Source organism: Phalaenopsis equestris, unplaced genomic scaffold (genome assembly GCF_001263595.1).
Source record: "Phalaenopsis equestris unplaced genomic scaffold, ASM126359v1 Scaffold000885, whole genome shotgun sequence".
Classification (NCBI taxonomy): Eukaryota; Viridiplantae; Streptophyta; class Magnoliopsida; order Asparagales; family Orchidaceae; genus Phalaenopsis; species Phalaenopsis equestris.
In genome coordinates, this window is record NW_018165325.1 from 443,135 (window position 1) to 460,622 (window position 17,488).

Sequence of the window (17,488 nt, forward strand, 5' to 3'; positions counted from 1 at the left end):
CTTTTTCCAGTTTTTCTATTAACTGAATCTCTTCTCTGTGTCTATATATGGTTAGTGGAGCAAACCATTGTAACCAAGGGAGATTTACATGCATAACACACAATTTTTACATATTTACTTATCTAACACCTAAATTTTGGTATTTACTTGTATACCAATTTATATAGTCACAATCGCAACAGAACATACGCATGAAAAGTTGCAATTCACTTTCCAAAAGTCAATGTGGTGTTATTGTTTATGCAATTTTAAAGATTTGGTTTTATAAGTAGATATCAAAGTTTTGGTGTTTGATAGATATGTAAATAAGCAAGAATTGTGTGATATGTATGTAAATCTCTCAACTGAATGGTCAGGATGAATGATATAAATAAGTGGCATTAGAGAAAGAAACTTGGCTGCCATTTGTGAATTTACCATCTCTAATCATAGTTTCCTTTGGGGTAAGTATATAATTCGCCCTAAATAAATTATATGTAAACCATTTTATAATTTATAAGCAATGATAGTATTAAAGTGACATTACAACAGCATTTGATAACACAACTGGTAACAATCCACTCATAAATCTAGCGAGATGACACATTTTTAACATAATTAAAATCCAGCCAATGCACCCAACACAGCTGAGAAGATAATTCCCACTGATGAAGAGATCTCCAATCCCCTCAAACTTCCACTGTCATAAGGCGTGTTGTCCATCAATGGCAGCCCGCTGAATCCAAGTCCAATCTCTGCCGGCCTCCGGCTATCAAACGTCGCCTCTGCTGGCTTTCTATATGATGAAGGTTCACTGTCGCCATTGCCATTGCCGCTTATTGGCCCTGCTGCAGTAGGCACAACCGGAAGCTGTCCGGGTGCCAAACTGCTATCTTCAATAACCTCCGACTCTTCCTTGGACGAAGTATCCGCCGCTGGCTGCAGCCCGAACGGCAGTGATCCGCTCAGCCCAATCTGTGCTGACAACGGCGGCGAACCAGGAAAGCCGCAACTTTGATTGCTTCTGGGCATATCGCTTCCCTTCCAAGCAACTTCTCCATCCTTATCAATAATTATCATGTCTCCGAGATCGACGAGTTGTAGCGTATTGGGATGGAAGGCATTTACCTCCGCACTCCAAGCTTCTCGGCTCCCGTCGAGCACCTGGAGCCCATTATCGTCGAAGAGGAGCGTGCAAGTGTTGGAAGTCCTGACAGGGGCGCATTCCGACTCCCACACGCTATCGCCAGAGTTGGTGTCTTCCACTTGGATGAAGCAGAAGTCGTTGCCGTAGCCTCCGGCTGTGGGCGCAGTCGTCGCAAGGCGGAGGAAGTGGGCCGCGTATTTACCGCAACGAGAGGTTAGAAAGATTTCGGAGGATGGAGACTGGCCGGGAAGGATGGTGGCGAGAATTTGTTGCTTGATGGTCCGCTCGATGGTCCCTGTGGGTGATTCGGACATTGATATTTGGATGAGAAGGAGGAGGACGAGAGAAGAGGTGGGGAGGAGGGAAGCCATTGTTGATTGGATTGAGACTACATGTGAGGAGAAGGTCTGCATGGTGGGTTTTAATGAGCTTGCTAGTGAAGTGGAAGAAGATGGTGGAGCAGAGAGCGGGGAGTTTTTATTTATTCTATTTCAAATGCGCAAGGAGCAGTTGGAAGATGGAGTTGGTTGTTTTTTTTTTTTATTATTTTTATTTATGGGGCATTGACGTACATACCGCTCAATTCCTATGTAATTATATATCTAGCCTCTAAACTTCAATTTCATGTGAAAAATAGTATTTCACTTTTAGAAGTTAAGATAGTGATATTTTCTTGAGGGATATTAATATAAAAATTAAAGTTTATGTCAATGTAATTAAATTCCCTTCTTTTTTGGATCATTTACATGCATACCAGACAATTCTTATGTATTTACATGCCTCACACCTAACTTTCATATTTACACACATAATGCATAAATCTATAAAGACATATCAATAAATAGTGCCGGTTGCATAAATCTATAAAGACATATCAATAAATAGTGCCCAACCCTTTTTAAGAGTAAAATTTACAGTTTCATGCATAGGTTTAAAGCAAATTGCTTCGTATTTAGATATTAAAGTTTAGATGTGAGACATCTAAATACATAATAATGATGTGATATTGTATGTAAATTTCCCCTATTGTCAAATGTAGGCAGAGTTTGATCCCAATAACTTGATATATTTTTTAAAATTAATTATAATCTATTAAATAGGTTAATACCTATATTTTGAGGATAAATTATGAAAAACCTTTGGAGTTGTGACTGAGTATATTAGGGGTGAAAGGTAGAACAAATGAATAAAATTTTTTAATATTTTAATTAAAATAAAGTAAATATAGAGAATTTTACAAAATACCCCATATAAATTATTTTGAGATTTTTTTTGCATCATCCTTGAGTCAAGGATATGAAACTTGCATTGATGTAGAACAAGAATGATAGATTAATTAAAAATAAGAAATAATGAAAGATATTGGTGTGGCTTGTCATTTTGGCATATTTATAAATCTATATCTTTTTATTTTTTTTGCTTAGCTTTATATAATCCTTTTATTTTAATGTTTATATATTTTCAACTGGTAATATTATTTCGCTTTCATTTTATCTATTAAAGTTATACAAATAAGAAAATTATTCATATGCCGGGATAAATTATTATCACCTTAGGTTGCATTTCAGTCACATTACATGAGAATTCAATATTATTATGCAAACTTGCTTGTATTTTGAGTGGTCTTGATGTAACTTCTTCTCAAAGATTTAAAGTAAACATGAACAAACATCTCTATAAAGACTCTTAAGGAAATGATATATAAGATGAAGAGAGTAATCCTTTATGTCATGTATTATTCATAGTTTAAAAACCTATAAACAATTATGAAAAGTTAACTTTTTTACTATCATTATTTAATTTCAAAGAGGGATTATTTTTTTTTAAAGCGACTTTGATGGATAGTTTTAACTCTCTTTCCTCATAATTTTCTTGAAAGTGATACCCTTCTTTGAAAAAGAAAGTGATCGTAATTTTATCAATTTATTTTTATATTACTTATATTTACATAATTATTCTATTTTATTTACTTATCCTCTTTCACACATTCCCTTTTAAGTTTTCACACATTCCCTTTAAGTTTATGGATTTTTTTTCTAAGTTCCAAAATTTCTCTTTCTTTGCTCTTCTCAAGCGAATATAATCATTTAAGATTTATGGATCTCGATATAGCTATGTTCTCTTTCTTCATCTCCTTAAAATTAAAGTTTTCACATCACAACCTCAAATAATTCTTGAATCATCTTCATAATATCATAAGCACATAATCTCTTTTACTCGTGCTACATTATTAAATTATATTTATATTTTTCAAAATTTTAATATGCTTCTCACAAAACTTTTTGTTTCTCTGTCATCAAGATTATTTCTATTTATTTAATGTGTTCGTTCTAAAGTTGTTACTATAAGAAATAATTGATGTAGTATTTATTGGGACAAGTTATCACAACCATGCATGGAAATTTAATACTATCAAGCGTTGGTATGTGCTGTCCTCCTCATGTGAAAATGGACATTTAAACTAAAATATGCCATAGAGGTGGGAGTATGATAATATAGTTCATTTTGAAAATTTATAGTAGTTTAGAGAGAGTTTTTTCTTGAAAAGTTTGAGCGATTTTGATGTTTTTTCTTCTTGAAGATTTAAAGTGAACCTTAAAAAAAGATTTATCATGAAGATTTTTAATATGGTCCTGTATTCCCATATGTGACCATTTCATCGGAGAAATGAAATTGATCAAACAACCCATGAAAAGTGCCCGTGCCACCATGTTTGCACGTACCCCCACCACATCAAACCCTCGCCATCCCCTTACACCATTGTTGTTGTGCTCTAGATAGTAAAATATTTCATTTTACACATCTATCCTGAATATTTATTACTAAAGAACCTCTTTGCATTTCTTACAGAGAGAATAACAAGGATTTCATTGGTCACAAGGAAAAATTTGGGATCAGATTATTTTAAATTATTTTGAACTAAAGTTATAATTAAGATATTTATGTTTTAAGCTATAAAAGTTCCATCAAATTTCAAAACATCTCTTTCTATTTTATAAATCAAATATCACAGCTGCTGTAAATACTAAATATATAGTATTCTCAAAGACAAAAATATTACGTCAGAAATTATAATAAATTATCATATACATTTAAAGAAAGTTTGTCTTGTAACTTGGCATTTTGTAATAATTTTGTCCAGCAATAATCCAAAGATGTGAATTGCTCGAGTTCTTCTCTCATATAATATGTTATAAGAAATTATATTATAAAAATAATCTTGATTATATTATTGCTGATAGAAAAATATATTGTAATTAGTTCGGCCCCGATTGATGCAAAATCTCCTCATGATATAAATTATGTATTTTTTGTTGTTTTACTCAAATATGTGGTTGAAGATACACGTAGGTAATGTAATATTTTAAACTTATCTTCATTAAAGCCTCCCTAAAAGTATTAATAATTTGAAGTTAAAATATCTTCAGTAAACATAGAGACAATCGAACTTCACAAATATTTTTAACCAATTATATCAGTAAACTACATTTATTTTATCAATTATGAATATATATATATATATATACTCAATTAAACAAAAAATTAATTACCGAGTAAAATTGTTACCATTCAATTTTTTGTCATATGTTATTAATGATGCAAGCCAATCAATTAATTATTGTTAATAAAGTTATAATCATCATTTAAATTACACAACATAAGCAAGCATTCACACAATTTAAGTTTAAAATTACTTATGTAACCATAGTAATTAGCTATATTAATAATGATAAAAATGAAAATAATTTATACCAAAATAGTTGCGATCAGGATGGAAAAGAGTAATCTGAGTAGGCTTAACGCTGTTAGATTTGTTAGATGCTAAGAATATAATTCTATAAAAATTAGTTTTGAGAATAGTGAGAATAGCTCCGCACGATTTTTTTTTTTAAAAAAAAAGAGATAGAGCGAGCTGAGAGTTTTTGAATTTGTATTTTTTTTTTCCGTTGAAGTTATCTTTTCTTCTTATATTTATCTCATCCGGTTTATCTTTTTAAATTGTATAAATACGTGTCTAGATAATTAAAATATTTTGAACATCAATGGCCTTCATCCTTTCCCCTCTGTGTTTCTTCTTTCTCATCCTTTCAGCCATCAGCGCCTTCGCCGTGGGCAGTGCCACTGAGCTGGACTACGCTGAAGCTACCGTTGCCGACATCCAAGCTTTTTTCGAAGACGGCCGCCTCACCTCCAGGCAGCTCGTGGACTACTATTTGAGCAGAATTCAATCTCTCAATTCCGATCTGAATGCCGTCATCGAAGTCAATCCCGACGCCCTCTCCGACGCTGATCGTGCAGACGAAGAGCGCCGCTCTGGAAGCTGCCCCCGCGGCTCACTCCACGGCATTTCAAGGATAATATCGCCACCTGCGACCGCCTTAACACCACCGCCGGCACCTTTGCTCTACTAGGCTCCGTAGTCCCACGTGATGCCGGAGTCGTCCACCGCCTCCGCAAAGCCGGGGCCATCATCCTCGGCAAGGCAAGCCTGAGCGAGTGGGCCAACTTCCGGAGTACGTTTAGAGCCCCCAATGGCTGGTGCGCTCGCCGGGGGCAGGGACGAAACCCTTACGTGCGGGAGGCTGATACGTGTGGGTCGAGCAGCGGTTCTGCTATCGCGGCGGCAGCAGGGATGGCGGCGGTGACACTAGGGACGGAGACAGATGGGTCCATCATCTGCCCCTCGGCGGCAAACTCGGTGGTGGGGATCAAGCCAACGGTGGGGCTGACAAGCAGGGCGGGAGTGGTGCCTGTCTCGCTCAGACAGGACACTGTGGGGCCAATCTGCCGGACGGTGGCGGACGCCGTGGCGGTGCTGGAGGTCATCGTTGGGTACGACGATAGGGATGCTGAAGCGACGGCGGCTGCTGCGAGGTTTGTGCCGGAGGGCGGGTATCAGCAGTTCTTGAAGGCTGAGGGATTGAAGGGGAAGCGGTTGGGGATACTTGGCAAGGAGTTCTTCTCGTATGAGAAGGGATCTGTAGAGGAAAAGGCCTTTGCTGCTCACTTCAGAGTCATGAAGTAAGTAAGAGCTTTCTGTATACCTCAACTATATCCATCTCCACTTAATATATTTTATTTAATTGATATATCTATGGGCCTTTGATTTATCCGAAATTCTATCTACTACATTTTGATCACGACCTAATTTGCCCTCTTTGATATTCCAAATCACTCAAAAATTTAGGAGCTTCGCAACCTCAACCTTTATTAGGGTATGCCAAAAACTTTTCCAACTGTACTAAAAGACTCTTTATTTAACACAGTATTATCAAACATCTCCATGAGGGGTAATTTATTTTCCCCAATGATATTTAATTTTCAAGTATGAGTACTTGCGTTTCTGAAAACTCCTAATTATATAATTTTTTTTTTTCAAATGAGTTCGGGATTTTTAAGAACGATATTTAATTTTCAAGGACGGGTACCAGCTTTTTTCCCAAATAAACATTTTAAACAATGTCATATTGCCTCTTTTTTATACCTTTGTCAGCTTCGACAGAGTTGACAACAACAAAATGATTCGATCGACAATTAACGATAAGACAAAATAAAATAAAATAAAAATATTTTCTTTTCTAATTTTTAATTTTTTTTCTCATTTTTCTTACAATACACAACAATAATAATAATAAAAATACAAAATAAATAGTGGAATGGGATTAATAGACTTGGATTGGGGTTAGAGGCATTTGTTAGAAGGATCGGTAGCTTAGGTCACACAAATAGAGCCTCGGGATCAGGTTACGGCAGAGCAGCAGAGGCGGATAAAGGGTGAAGCTTTGGGTTGTGAGGCTTAGACATAGAAGATGAAGTATTCAGATAGGCTGGTGATTGGATCGTGCGAGTGTTTCCTGCAAGGTGGTGCGACATAGGAGTTTGGGGTTTTGGTGTGGGCTAGGGAAGAGGGGCTCGACGTCGTCCGAGACTTGTGAAAGTGGAAAAGAAAAGCAATCACATTACTGCGCAAGGTGAATTAGGCGGTGTGGTCTTGCGTGCGGGTTTCATGCATGAAGGAATGCATGAACGAAGGAGGAAACAACAAGAAAATTGTTGTGAGTACACTAGAAGGGAGGCCGATAGAGATCATATGACTTATGTTTGCAAACCATAGAGGGAGAAACTAGCACTCTTGCAAGTTTTTGAGTTCAAAAGGAAAAGGAGGAACATCGAGGAAGATGAGAGTGTTGGCTAAGGCTCATGCGCATGCAAGTGCGGCTTTGGTGTTGGCGTCGATGAAGAAGAGGTGAACAGTTTGACTCGGAGTAACGAGAAAGAGTGATCAGTCGCAAAATGAGCGCTTCAGTTGCAATTTAGAGGAGGAAGTAAAGGAATAATTGTTCGAAAGATTTTTTTCATTCATTAATGATTTGGGCTTATATAGAGTCTTATAACATTCTTTACAAATAAATCTCCAGACTTCTACATTTTTTATTTATAAATAGGACCCTAAACTAAACACAAATCTTAACAATCCCCCTCAAGATGGGCAAAAGACATCCACTAAGCCTCTCTTATCACATAACCTTGACAAATATAATGAGCAAAGTCCTTCAGGCACTTGCTCTCCAGTGGCTACATGATGAAGAACCTATCAATCTCCACATGTTTTTTTTTATCGTGTTGCAACAGGTTGTTGGCAATGCTGATTTCTGACTTATTGTCACACCACAACCTCATTTAAACTCCTTGGTTCACCTCGAGATTTACCAACAAGGCTCTCAGCCACATCATCTTGACAACTCTTAAGGGCATAACCTTTTACTTTGCCTCTGCTATTGACATCACTACTACTGACAATTTCTTGCACTTCTAAGAGACCAAGTTTCCTCTAAAAAAATGCAATATCCTGATGTGGACTTTTTGTCATCCACACAATTTGCCCAGTCAGAGTCACAAATGCTCTCAATGCCTACATGCCCCTTCTTCTTGAAGATCAACCCTTCTTTGGTGCACTCTTCAGGTACCTCAAAACCTGAGACACTGCGTCCATATGACTCTTTCTTGGATCATGCATGTAGTAGCTCACCACGCTGACTGAAAATGAGATGTCGGGATGAGTGTGCCTCATATACATTAGACAACCCACCAATCTCTGGTATCTCTCCTGATCAACTAACCCATCTATCTCTGCACTCAACCTGGCTTTCTGATCAATTGGAGAGAATCTAGGCTTGAATCCTAGCATGTCTATTCTGTGAGGAGATTTAGTACATACTTCCTCTGAGATAAGACCATCCATTCTGGTCTATGGGCCATTTTAATCCCAAGGAAGTATCTGCACTATTTAAGGTCCTTCACCTCAAATTCTTTGCCCAATATTACTTTTAGCGGGGAAATCTATGCTTTATTATCACCAGTACAATCACGTCATAAATATACACAACAAGCATTGTGGTGTGACCTCCATGTTGTCAAAAAAACAAAAAAACACCATATGGTCAATGATGATATCCCATGCCTGTCATAGCCTTTATATACTTATCAAACCAAGCTTAAAGATATTATTTTAGGCCGAAAGTGACTGTCTGAGCCTGCACACCTTGCACACTGTATGGTTTGTACCAAATCCTGCTGATATCTCCATATACACCCTCTCTTGTAACTCACCATGAAGAAACACATTCTTCATATCTAGTTGGTGTAAACTCCACCCATCATTCACTATTAGAGAAATCAATGTCCTCATCATTCTCATCTTCACTACTGATGTAAAGGTTATTTCATAGTTAATGCCATACATATGACGACACCTTTTCACCACCAATTGTGCTTTGTAACGCTCCACCTTTAATTCTGGATTTTGTTTTACTGTGAAGATCCACTTGCACCCAATTATTTTTTTCCAGCTGGTAGTGACACTCTCCCATGTTTGATTTTTATTGAGAGCCCCATGCTCTTCATGCATGATGCTTTGAACTTGGGATTCTCCTTATCTACCTGTCAACATTTGGGTATAGAGACAATGCCCAAAGATTCAATGAAAGCTTCATGTACAAGTGATATTTTAGAGTATGAAACAAACTAATCAGTGTCATGTTCCTACCCAAAACTATCAAGAGGATGCCCACATTGCTACGAGAGGTCCTTCTTAATGTTATGTGGTTGTAAGTAGTTGTAAGAGGAATCATATCACATGTGGATTCTGAGTTTAAGGTGGATGAGTAGGTGTCTCAAAAGTCAGGGTAGATGGAGACAAGGGACCAGTTCACGAGTGAAATTACAAGCACAGTTATCTCATTCTACTTCCACCTTGTATACACCTATAGCTCCCCTTCAACTTGAATTTCATCATGATAGATTTAATCTCCTAATTTTTAATCTCCAAATTTTCTGGCTCCTCAACCGATTCATTCCACATCATAGGAAGAGTCATCACTCCCACATGCACTAATCTCTCACTATTACTACTCACCCTTTCTTGCCTCATACCTCTAGTATCTGGTGAGTCACTTAAAGGGTGAGGTCACCTGGTGAGTCACTAAAGGGTGAGGTCACCTTGAGTTTCTCTAAACGACACATCTACACTCACAAATAGTCTCTTATCTATCGAGCTCCAATAAACATACCCAATCTGGGTAACAAAATAACCCACAAAAACACAGTTCACAACTCTGAGATCTAGCTTCCCTATGGATGGTCTGTTGTCCTTCACAAAACATACATAACCATAAACCTTCAATGAAAGGATTTTTATATTATTTTCTTTCAACATCTAACAAGAAGACTTCTAATTGAATACTCTCGAGGGTATTCTGTTGATCAATTAAGCGATTATCAAAATAGCTTGCTTCATAAGTGCTTTGGGTTGTTTGTCATGATCATCATGCTTTTGGCTACCGTTTATTCTTCCTCTCTGCTACTTCGTTTTGTGTCCATGTGTATGAACATATAGTTTAATGTTGTATCTCTTGGGTTGACAAGTATGCTTCAATCCCTTATTAGTATACTTTATCCCATTGTCAGACGTAAATACCTTCACTAGATCACCATATTGAGCAGGGTTGCCTTGTGGAAATTCATTAAAACAATCAAACACATCACCCTTATTTTTCATCAGATATAAAAACAAGTAATATAAGAAAAACAATCAATAAAGGATACAAAATATCGATAATTATTCATTGAAATTGTAAAACAAGGTACCCAAACATCATAATGTATCGAATCAAGAACACAAGAACCCTTATTCCCAAATTGATATAATATCTTCTAGTAAGCTTGTCAAACTAACACACATCACATATAAGTTTTTTTTATTTTCCTTTTCATATAAAGATGCATACAAACAACTCGCTAACTAAATCAAGAGTGTCTCCTGCGCTTATGATGTAACAGTAACACATCATCCAACTCTTCCCAGATCCCTCTACTCCAGAACTCTCTACCAGGAGTGTCAAAGCTATGTCCATCCCGGCTTTATCCAAGTACCAATGTCCACTATGCTACGTTCCAGTCCTAAATGTTCAGCCCGTCCCTTTCTCTTGAAAAACCACCTTAGGAATATCAAATGAAACAACTCATTTTCTTTGGAGAATAATGACTAATGGATAAACTATTCACTAGAAATTAAGCAACATGCAAAATATTGAATAAATTCTTATAGTTGGTACTCCTCACTGTATCCTTATCAAATATAGGTTGTAGGTTGTACTGTACCATCAACAATCTATGTGCTCTCTAAAACTGCTAAGTGAACTCTCTAGAAGTACCTGTCGCATGTCGATATGCTCCAAAATCTATTATTCAGTTGAACTTATGGTATGAATAACGCTAAGGGCATTTATATCATGAGTTTCTCTTTCAGAGTGAGCATAAGTAGCAATGTTTCCCCTTGATGACAAATTGGTGGATGCATCCTCAGCCCTATCATCTATTGCTTTATGCTTTCTCTTATACATCTCTTGAAACTCATGATCCTCATCAGTAAAGACCACAACTGTCTCTCTCACGTTCTCCGCTACCATTAAATTTGTCTGGTGGCCCCCTCTTCCACCTCTTTGGCCCCCACGATTATGATCACAACTTCTAAACTGTCCACCTCCACCCATCCCTCTATCTTTGAACATACCTTACTTAGGTGTCCCACTTCTCCACAGTTGTAGTACCTGCGGGTCCCTCCAGAAACCTTTCATAGCTGAGCTCGAGTTAGCCAAAGTTGATTGTTTAATTGAAGTATACTTTGTTTAGAGTGTAGCCTCATACAACTCTCTTCTTGTACCATCGCGACGATGACCTCATCCAGTGAAGGGATCATTGCCTGGGGTAGGAGGACTGATCTCTTATGATCAAAGACTGAGTTTAGATGAGGCAGAAACTACATAGTTCTCATATGTGCAAAGATCCCCCTTTATGTACTTTAGATTAACATAGTTCAACATAGGTAATATGTGATCAAGATCTTGCCACAATCACTCTAGCTTTGCAAAGGTACTCCTGAATTGATTTATAACCATATACCTCTGTCTCTATGTCACGCTAAATCCGGAACACCCTCATGTGGTTTTCAATCTCAACATAGGTCTTCTTTAGCTTTGCCCAGATGTCCTTCATCTTTTGAATGTCATCCACTGATGAGGAAATTGATGGAACTCGCATCAAGTTGAGAAACCAGGTGAAAAGTAAGGTGTGTGTAGTCTTCCACTCATCTCCCTCAGCACAGTCACCCTCTGACTTAGCCTTGACTCTTGTCAAATATCATCCTAGTCTCTTCCATAGTAGATCAACATAGATTCAACGTGATCAACTCAGATATGTGGTCGGTCCATCAAGCTTTAGATTTAGAGGAGGGAGTTCTAGTTTCACCTACATTGGAGCACATGCTAAAATGGTTCCTCCCATCGAGATGCTAGCTCCCTGTATGAGCCTGATCAAGGCCTTCATAAACCTCATGATTTATTTTCCTCGGAAGCTCCTATATTTTACCTCATGTTCCATCTCCTTCTCTTGACATCTAAATCATAAGGATCTAAGTCAAGATCACACACGACTTTCTTCTCTACCTTGCAACGAAACCTTTGTGTAATCCAAGCGCCAAAAAAATCTCGCACCCCCTATTTCTCTCTTCTACACCGAATCGTTGTTCGCCTCCCTTTCACCAAAGCTGCTTTAATTGATGTTTTTCAAATAAAATTATTCTATTTTCCCTCTTTCGCGATCCAACCCGCCTAAAGACCCCCAAAAGCCTTCTACCCTTCGACCACTTTGCTCGTGCATGTGTGGCCTAGGAACCGAGCACCACGAACCTAACTTATAAAAAAATTATAGGTGTTAGATATGTAAATACATATAAATTGTGTGGTGTATATAAATATTCCCAATTAAACCACAATAAAATTTGCAGTGGCGTTAAGGATGTAGTTATCAATTGGGTTAACCTATAAAAAAATTTGTGTGTATCAATCTTCTTTTTTTGCTATTTTCCAATACGCATTAATTATTTTATTCTCAACCATCAACTAATGATAGCTCATTATTGCAGGGAAAAGGGTGCAATCTTGTTTGACAATCTGGAAATAGCAAATGCGAGTATTATAGTTGACATGTCTCAAAGTGGAGAACTGACTGCTCTTTTTGCTGAGTTCAAGCTCGCACTCAATACATATCTCTCTGAACTTACAGTCTCCCATATTAGATCCCTCGCAGATGCCATAACATTCAACAACAAACACAACATTGAAGTAAACCCTTCACATTTCTTCCATAATATTACAAAGTTGTTTGGATTCAATTTTAAAGCTAAGCTTAATATTTATTATAGTAATTTTTACATACATACCACTCAATTCCTATATATTTACATATCTAACACCTAAACTTCAATTTTTACATGCATGCCACCTTACCTATGCATAAAAGATGTATTTAACTTTAAAAAAAAAGTTAATATAGCAGTTTTTTTGATATGATATGAAAGATTTGGGTGTTATAAATGTAAAATGTAAAATCTAGGTGTTAGATATGTAAATGCTTAGGTATTGGGTGGTATCTAGGTGTTAGATATGTAAATGCTTAGGTATTGGGTGGTATGCCAGTGAATGCCCTTTTTTTTATTATAATGTGAATTTTCAATTTATAATGCTCATTTAAAGAAAAAAGTTAAGAAGTGAGTTCCTATTTTGAAATAAATTGACACCATGTCCTTAAGAAGCAATGTGGCCTTCACGGCTATCAATGGCTCATTTTTACAGTATTGGATGCAGGAAAAGATAGCAGAGTATGGTCAAGATAACTTCTTGGCTGCAGAGAAGACAAACGGCTTGGGTGAAGTAGAGAGAGAAGCTATTAAGAGATTGGCTGAGTTTTCTGTTGAGGGAATGGAGAGACTAATGAAGGAAAAGAAACTGGATGGTATTATAAGTCCAGATAGCACTGCCTCTTCAGTTTTAGCCATTGGTGGCCACCCAGGGATTAGTGTGCCTGCTGGTTATGCAAGCAATGGTGTTCCATTTGGCATCTGCTTTGGGGGATTGAAGGGCTCTGAGCCAAAGTTGATTGAGATAGCTTACGCTTTCGAGCAGGCAACCAAAGTTCGAAAACAACCATTGTTGAATATATCCACTGCAATTAAGAAAGATTTTATTGTCTGATTTGGGATATTTGTGTTAGCTTATATCTGACTGTTTCTATCAATTTATTGAGTGATTGCGCATGTCTACTGTTTTTATCTGCATCTAATAATTTCTCCAATTATTTTTCAACATTTTATTTTCTATTTCTATTTATCATCTTCTTAGATTATATTTTTTAAATGCAACAAATTTTGATTTTTTTTTTGCTTAGTTGTTTAACCTTTTCGGGCTTTTAAAGAACACAAATGGAATGTTGGGAAAGCAAGGAAAATGCCAATTAACCTATGATCTCTTCTAACATCAACCCGCCCTAAGTAACTTCACCTAAAAGGTTTTCTAACAAAAAAAAATAAAATAAAATAAAAAGGATCTCACCACCACAGCAATTGATGATGCGTTCTCTTTTCTCCACGTCCTTCTTTATGCAAGGAAGTAGATGACCTCTTTCTTGTTGACCTCCTTCTTTCTTCAAGGGAACTCTTGAGAAAATAAACTTCTCTCTTTGCTCTCAAGAAATAAAGAAGTCTGGTGGAAGCGGAAGTGGAAAATGAAGAAGGAGAAGAATATGGAAGAAAATAAGAAGAAAACTCACTTTTTTACTTTAGGTTTTATTCTTCTCCATGGAAGAACTCCCTTAGCCTCCTTAGCTCTTCAAATGCTCTCTAAAAATGTTAAACCCTCCCAATTAAAGTTACCAATTTAGATCCCCAATGGATGCCCTAAGTTTAGCTCTTAATTTGTCAATATTATATTTTAAGTGGTTATACAAAATGAGCCTAAATGGTGTTGGAAGCTCCCTATTGGCCCTCAGTGAGGTGGAAGCTTAAATTAACCTTTCGTTGATCACCCCAAAGCCATCCCAAGGCTAATCCTAGCCCCATTTTGACAAAAGTCAACAATTCCAGCTATGCTGGCTATAGGTTGACATGACGATGCCAAAATTGGGTGTGGCAATTGTACACCTAAAATATATAGCATTTATGTACACATTTTTATATCTATTTTTGAGGATATTACACTTTAATGAAATGTATTCGTGTGCTTTTCTTTCAGGTGCAGTCAAATGGATAAAAAAATGGTGAAATGAATGAAAAATGATCAAATTTAGAGCAAAAATGAAGAAGATGTGAAAATGAACTGTGGTGCCTAAGTGCCCAAAATTGGAGTTTAAGTGCCAGGAGAATATAAAAGGCCGCACCTAAGCGCCGAATACCTCGCGCTTACGCACCAGAGGTAGTTATTTGAAAATTCAATGAATTTGGACGAATTTTTGAATAGGTGTTTGAAGCAACTCTTGGTGAAAGCGTGGATTATGGTTAATGGGGACGAAAATACATTCAAATGGCTATTGAAAGGAGGCAAATCTTGGAACATTCATTGAATGTGGACACATTTTTGAAGAGACACCAAAACACCTTTTGGAAAATTATAAAAGAAGGACTTGGATTGAATTGAATTGAGGTCACCGCCCCCTCTCTTTGAGACTTCTTTCTGCCACTCTCATCAGAGAATAATTAGGATACTTTTAGAGATAAGAAAGGGAGGAGTTGCAATTGTGTTAGAAGAGAGTATTGTAAGAGAAAGGAAGAGATTAGAATGAACTTCAAGAGTTTGGTGGAGAGGAATTTAAGATAAGTTTTTATCTTTGTGAATACATTTGGTTTTAATTTAGACTTCTTGTGTGTTTACATGATTTCTACTTTTAAACTTAAGTGTTGTTATGTTTTCTCCATGAATACTGAGTAATTTTATTTATCTTTTTCCTTAAATTGATAAGTAATTAAGTGTTGGGTGGAAGTTGTGTGAAGTATTGATCTTTATTATTCGAATAAGTTGTGATGATTTAATTCTTATACTTCATTTACTTCTTGATTTAGACAATTAAGATGATAATATTTGTTGTGAGAACATGTAAGATCCGAGATGACATTGTCTCAGTCAACCATGGTAAGAATCACATGAGATTGTACGGATGCGAATATAATTCATTTGGTTGAGTGTAAACAAATAGGGAAATAAACTTTGAAGGATGTAGATTTAGAGGACTTTAGAGTGACAGACAAAAGCCCCAAATTTGGTTTGATGTTAGCCCCCAAGTGGAGGGAGAATAGATAACTCTAAAGTGAGAGCTAGTATCTTCCCTATCTAGCCCGTCTTTAGGACTATTCAAACTTTAAATTAGCCAATGTTCTTTATAGCGTCTCTAATAATGATAAATAATAATATTGCTCTTATTTGACACAACACAATTTGAAAATTTTCACAACAAAATTCCTATACTTATTACTGATTCATGATAAGAAAAAAAATATTTTATTTATATTGCTTTCATCTTACGAAAATTTAATTAAATTTAGTTATTTGTTTACTTTATTTTCAATTATAAAAAATTACCCAAAAGAATTGAACTTTCATTCCTATTATATCATCTATAGTTTGAGTAAGAATAATTTTCAAAGTAGAATTTGTTATCTAATTTTTCCTTAAAGATTTGTAGTACTCCCCATGGGTTCGATATTCGGGGTTTAATAAAAAGTCCTATATTACTTGATAACGATATATATACTTTCGTAGTATCCTAATATTTAAATATAATAATTGCACTCTTATTTGCTTAGGAGTCAATTTTTTGGCGCCGTTGTAAAGGAAGAAATATGAGTAAAGAAAATTGAGAATATAACCACACATACAACGTAGTACTGTTGTAAAAGTCAGAATCAGCTATGCCAGTTTTGGGCGTATTCACGCCCAGACTAGCTAAGGGTGGTGTGGTTATGCCACTTTTGGGCTTGTCTATGATAGTTCAAGCCCTGATTTTGTGCCCTAAACGCGCACAAGAAAGTTTTTTTTGGATTCCTTAGACTATGAGAGGCTAAAAATAAATGGAATATAGTCCTCAAACATTAAAATGAATATCAAATATGTGCTTTATCAAAAATTAATGACAACCAAAGGTAACCACTTCTGGGTACGACTGCACCAAATCACACTCTAGTTTCGTGCTCGAATCGTCTGCTAAAGAGTTTTATGGATCCATTGAACTATGAGATGCTATTTATGAATGAAACATGACCCCCATAATATTCATATGGATATCATTCATGTGCTACATCCAAAAATTGATGCTAGTGGGACTTTTACTTATTATATCCCCATTCCTATTATATCCCCGATACTGCTTATATGCAACATTATAACAATGTCTCTGATTATATTTTCACTTATATTTCCTTAATTTGCAACATTAAAAATTTGATCCTGAAGAAAATAAGAATTTAACTCTTTAATTTATATATTGGGATACTACGCAAGTATACGTATCGTTATCAAGTAATATACAACTTTTTGGTTAAACATTGAATACCGAACCCACAGGAAAATTATGCAATATGCTCTATTGAACTGAAAACTTTCTATTTTAAAAAATACACTTAAACTAGAGATGTATTTGTAGTAATTAAAATTCAAATTTTTTGTGGTATTTTTGAAATTTTGACAAAACATTAATAATTTAAAAAGATAACTTGAGTTTATGTAAAAGAAAAACACTAAATTTGAAAATATCTTTCTCCTTATCATGAATCAGTAATAAGCATAAGAATTCTATTGTGGTAGTATGCAAATTGTGTTGTGCCAAATGAGGTCACCGCCCCCTCTCTTTGAGACTTCTTTCTGCCACTCTCATCAGAGAATAATTAGGATACTTTTAGAGATAAGAAAGGGAGGAGTTGCAATTGTGTTAGAAGAGAGTATTGTAAGAGAAAGGAAGAGATTAGAATGAACTTCAAGA

The 17,488-nt window shown here is 36.2% G+C and overlaps 2 protein-coding genes across 2 annotated transcripts; one reads left to right on the forward strand and one right to left on the reverse strand.

Moving 5' to 3' along the window:
* Positions 1-460: 460 nt before the first annotated feature.
* LOC110032209 lies at positions 461-1,665 on the reverse strand. The gene has a single exon (XM_020735763.1). It carries the CDS (start codon positions 1,537-1,539, stop codon positions 598-600), a length of 942 nt encoding a protein of 313 aa, XP_020591422.1. The 5' UTR covers positions 1,540-1,665; the 3' UTR covers positions 461-597.
* Positions 1,666-5,131: 3,466 nt separating this feature from the next.
* LOC110032201 (putative amidase C869.01) lies at positions 5,132-13,788 on the forward strand. The gene is given in 4 exon segments (XM_020735751.1): positions 5,132-5,473; positions 5,476-6,148; positions 12,609-12,807; positions 13,330-13,788. Coding segments are annotated over 4 exon segments (1,563 nt in total). The 5' UTR covers positions 5,132-5,169; the 3' UTR covers positions 13,717-13,788.
* The last annotated feature ends 3,700 nt before the right edge of the window (positions 13,789-17,488 follow it).

What these genes read in the sequence shown, in the direction of transcription:
- LOC110032209 (XM_020735763.1), bottom strand. Translation starts at nt 1,539, where the DNA reads ATGCAGACCTTCTCCTCACATGTAGTCTCAATCCAATCAACAATGGCT.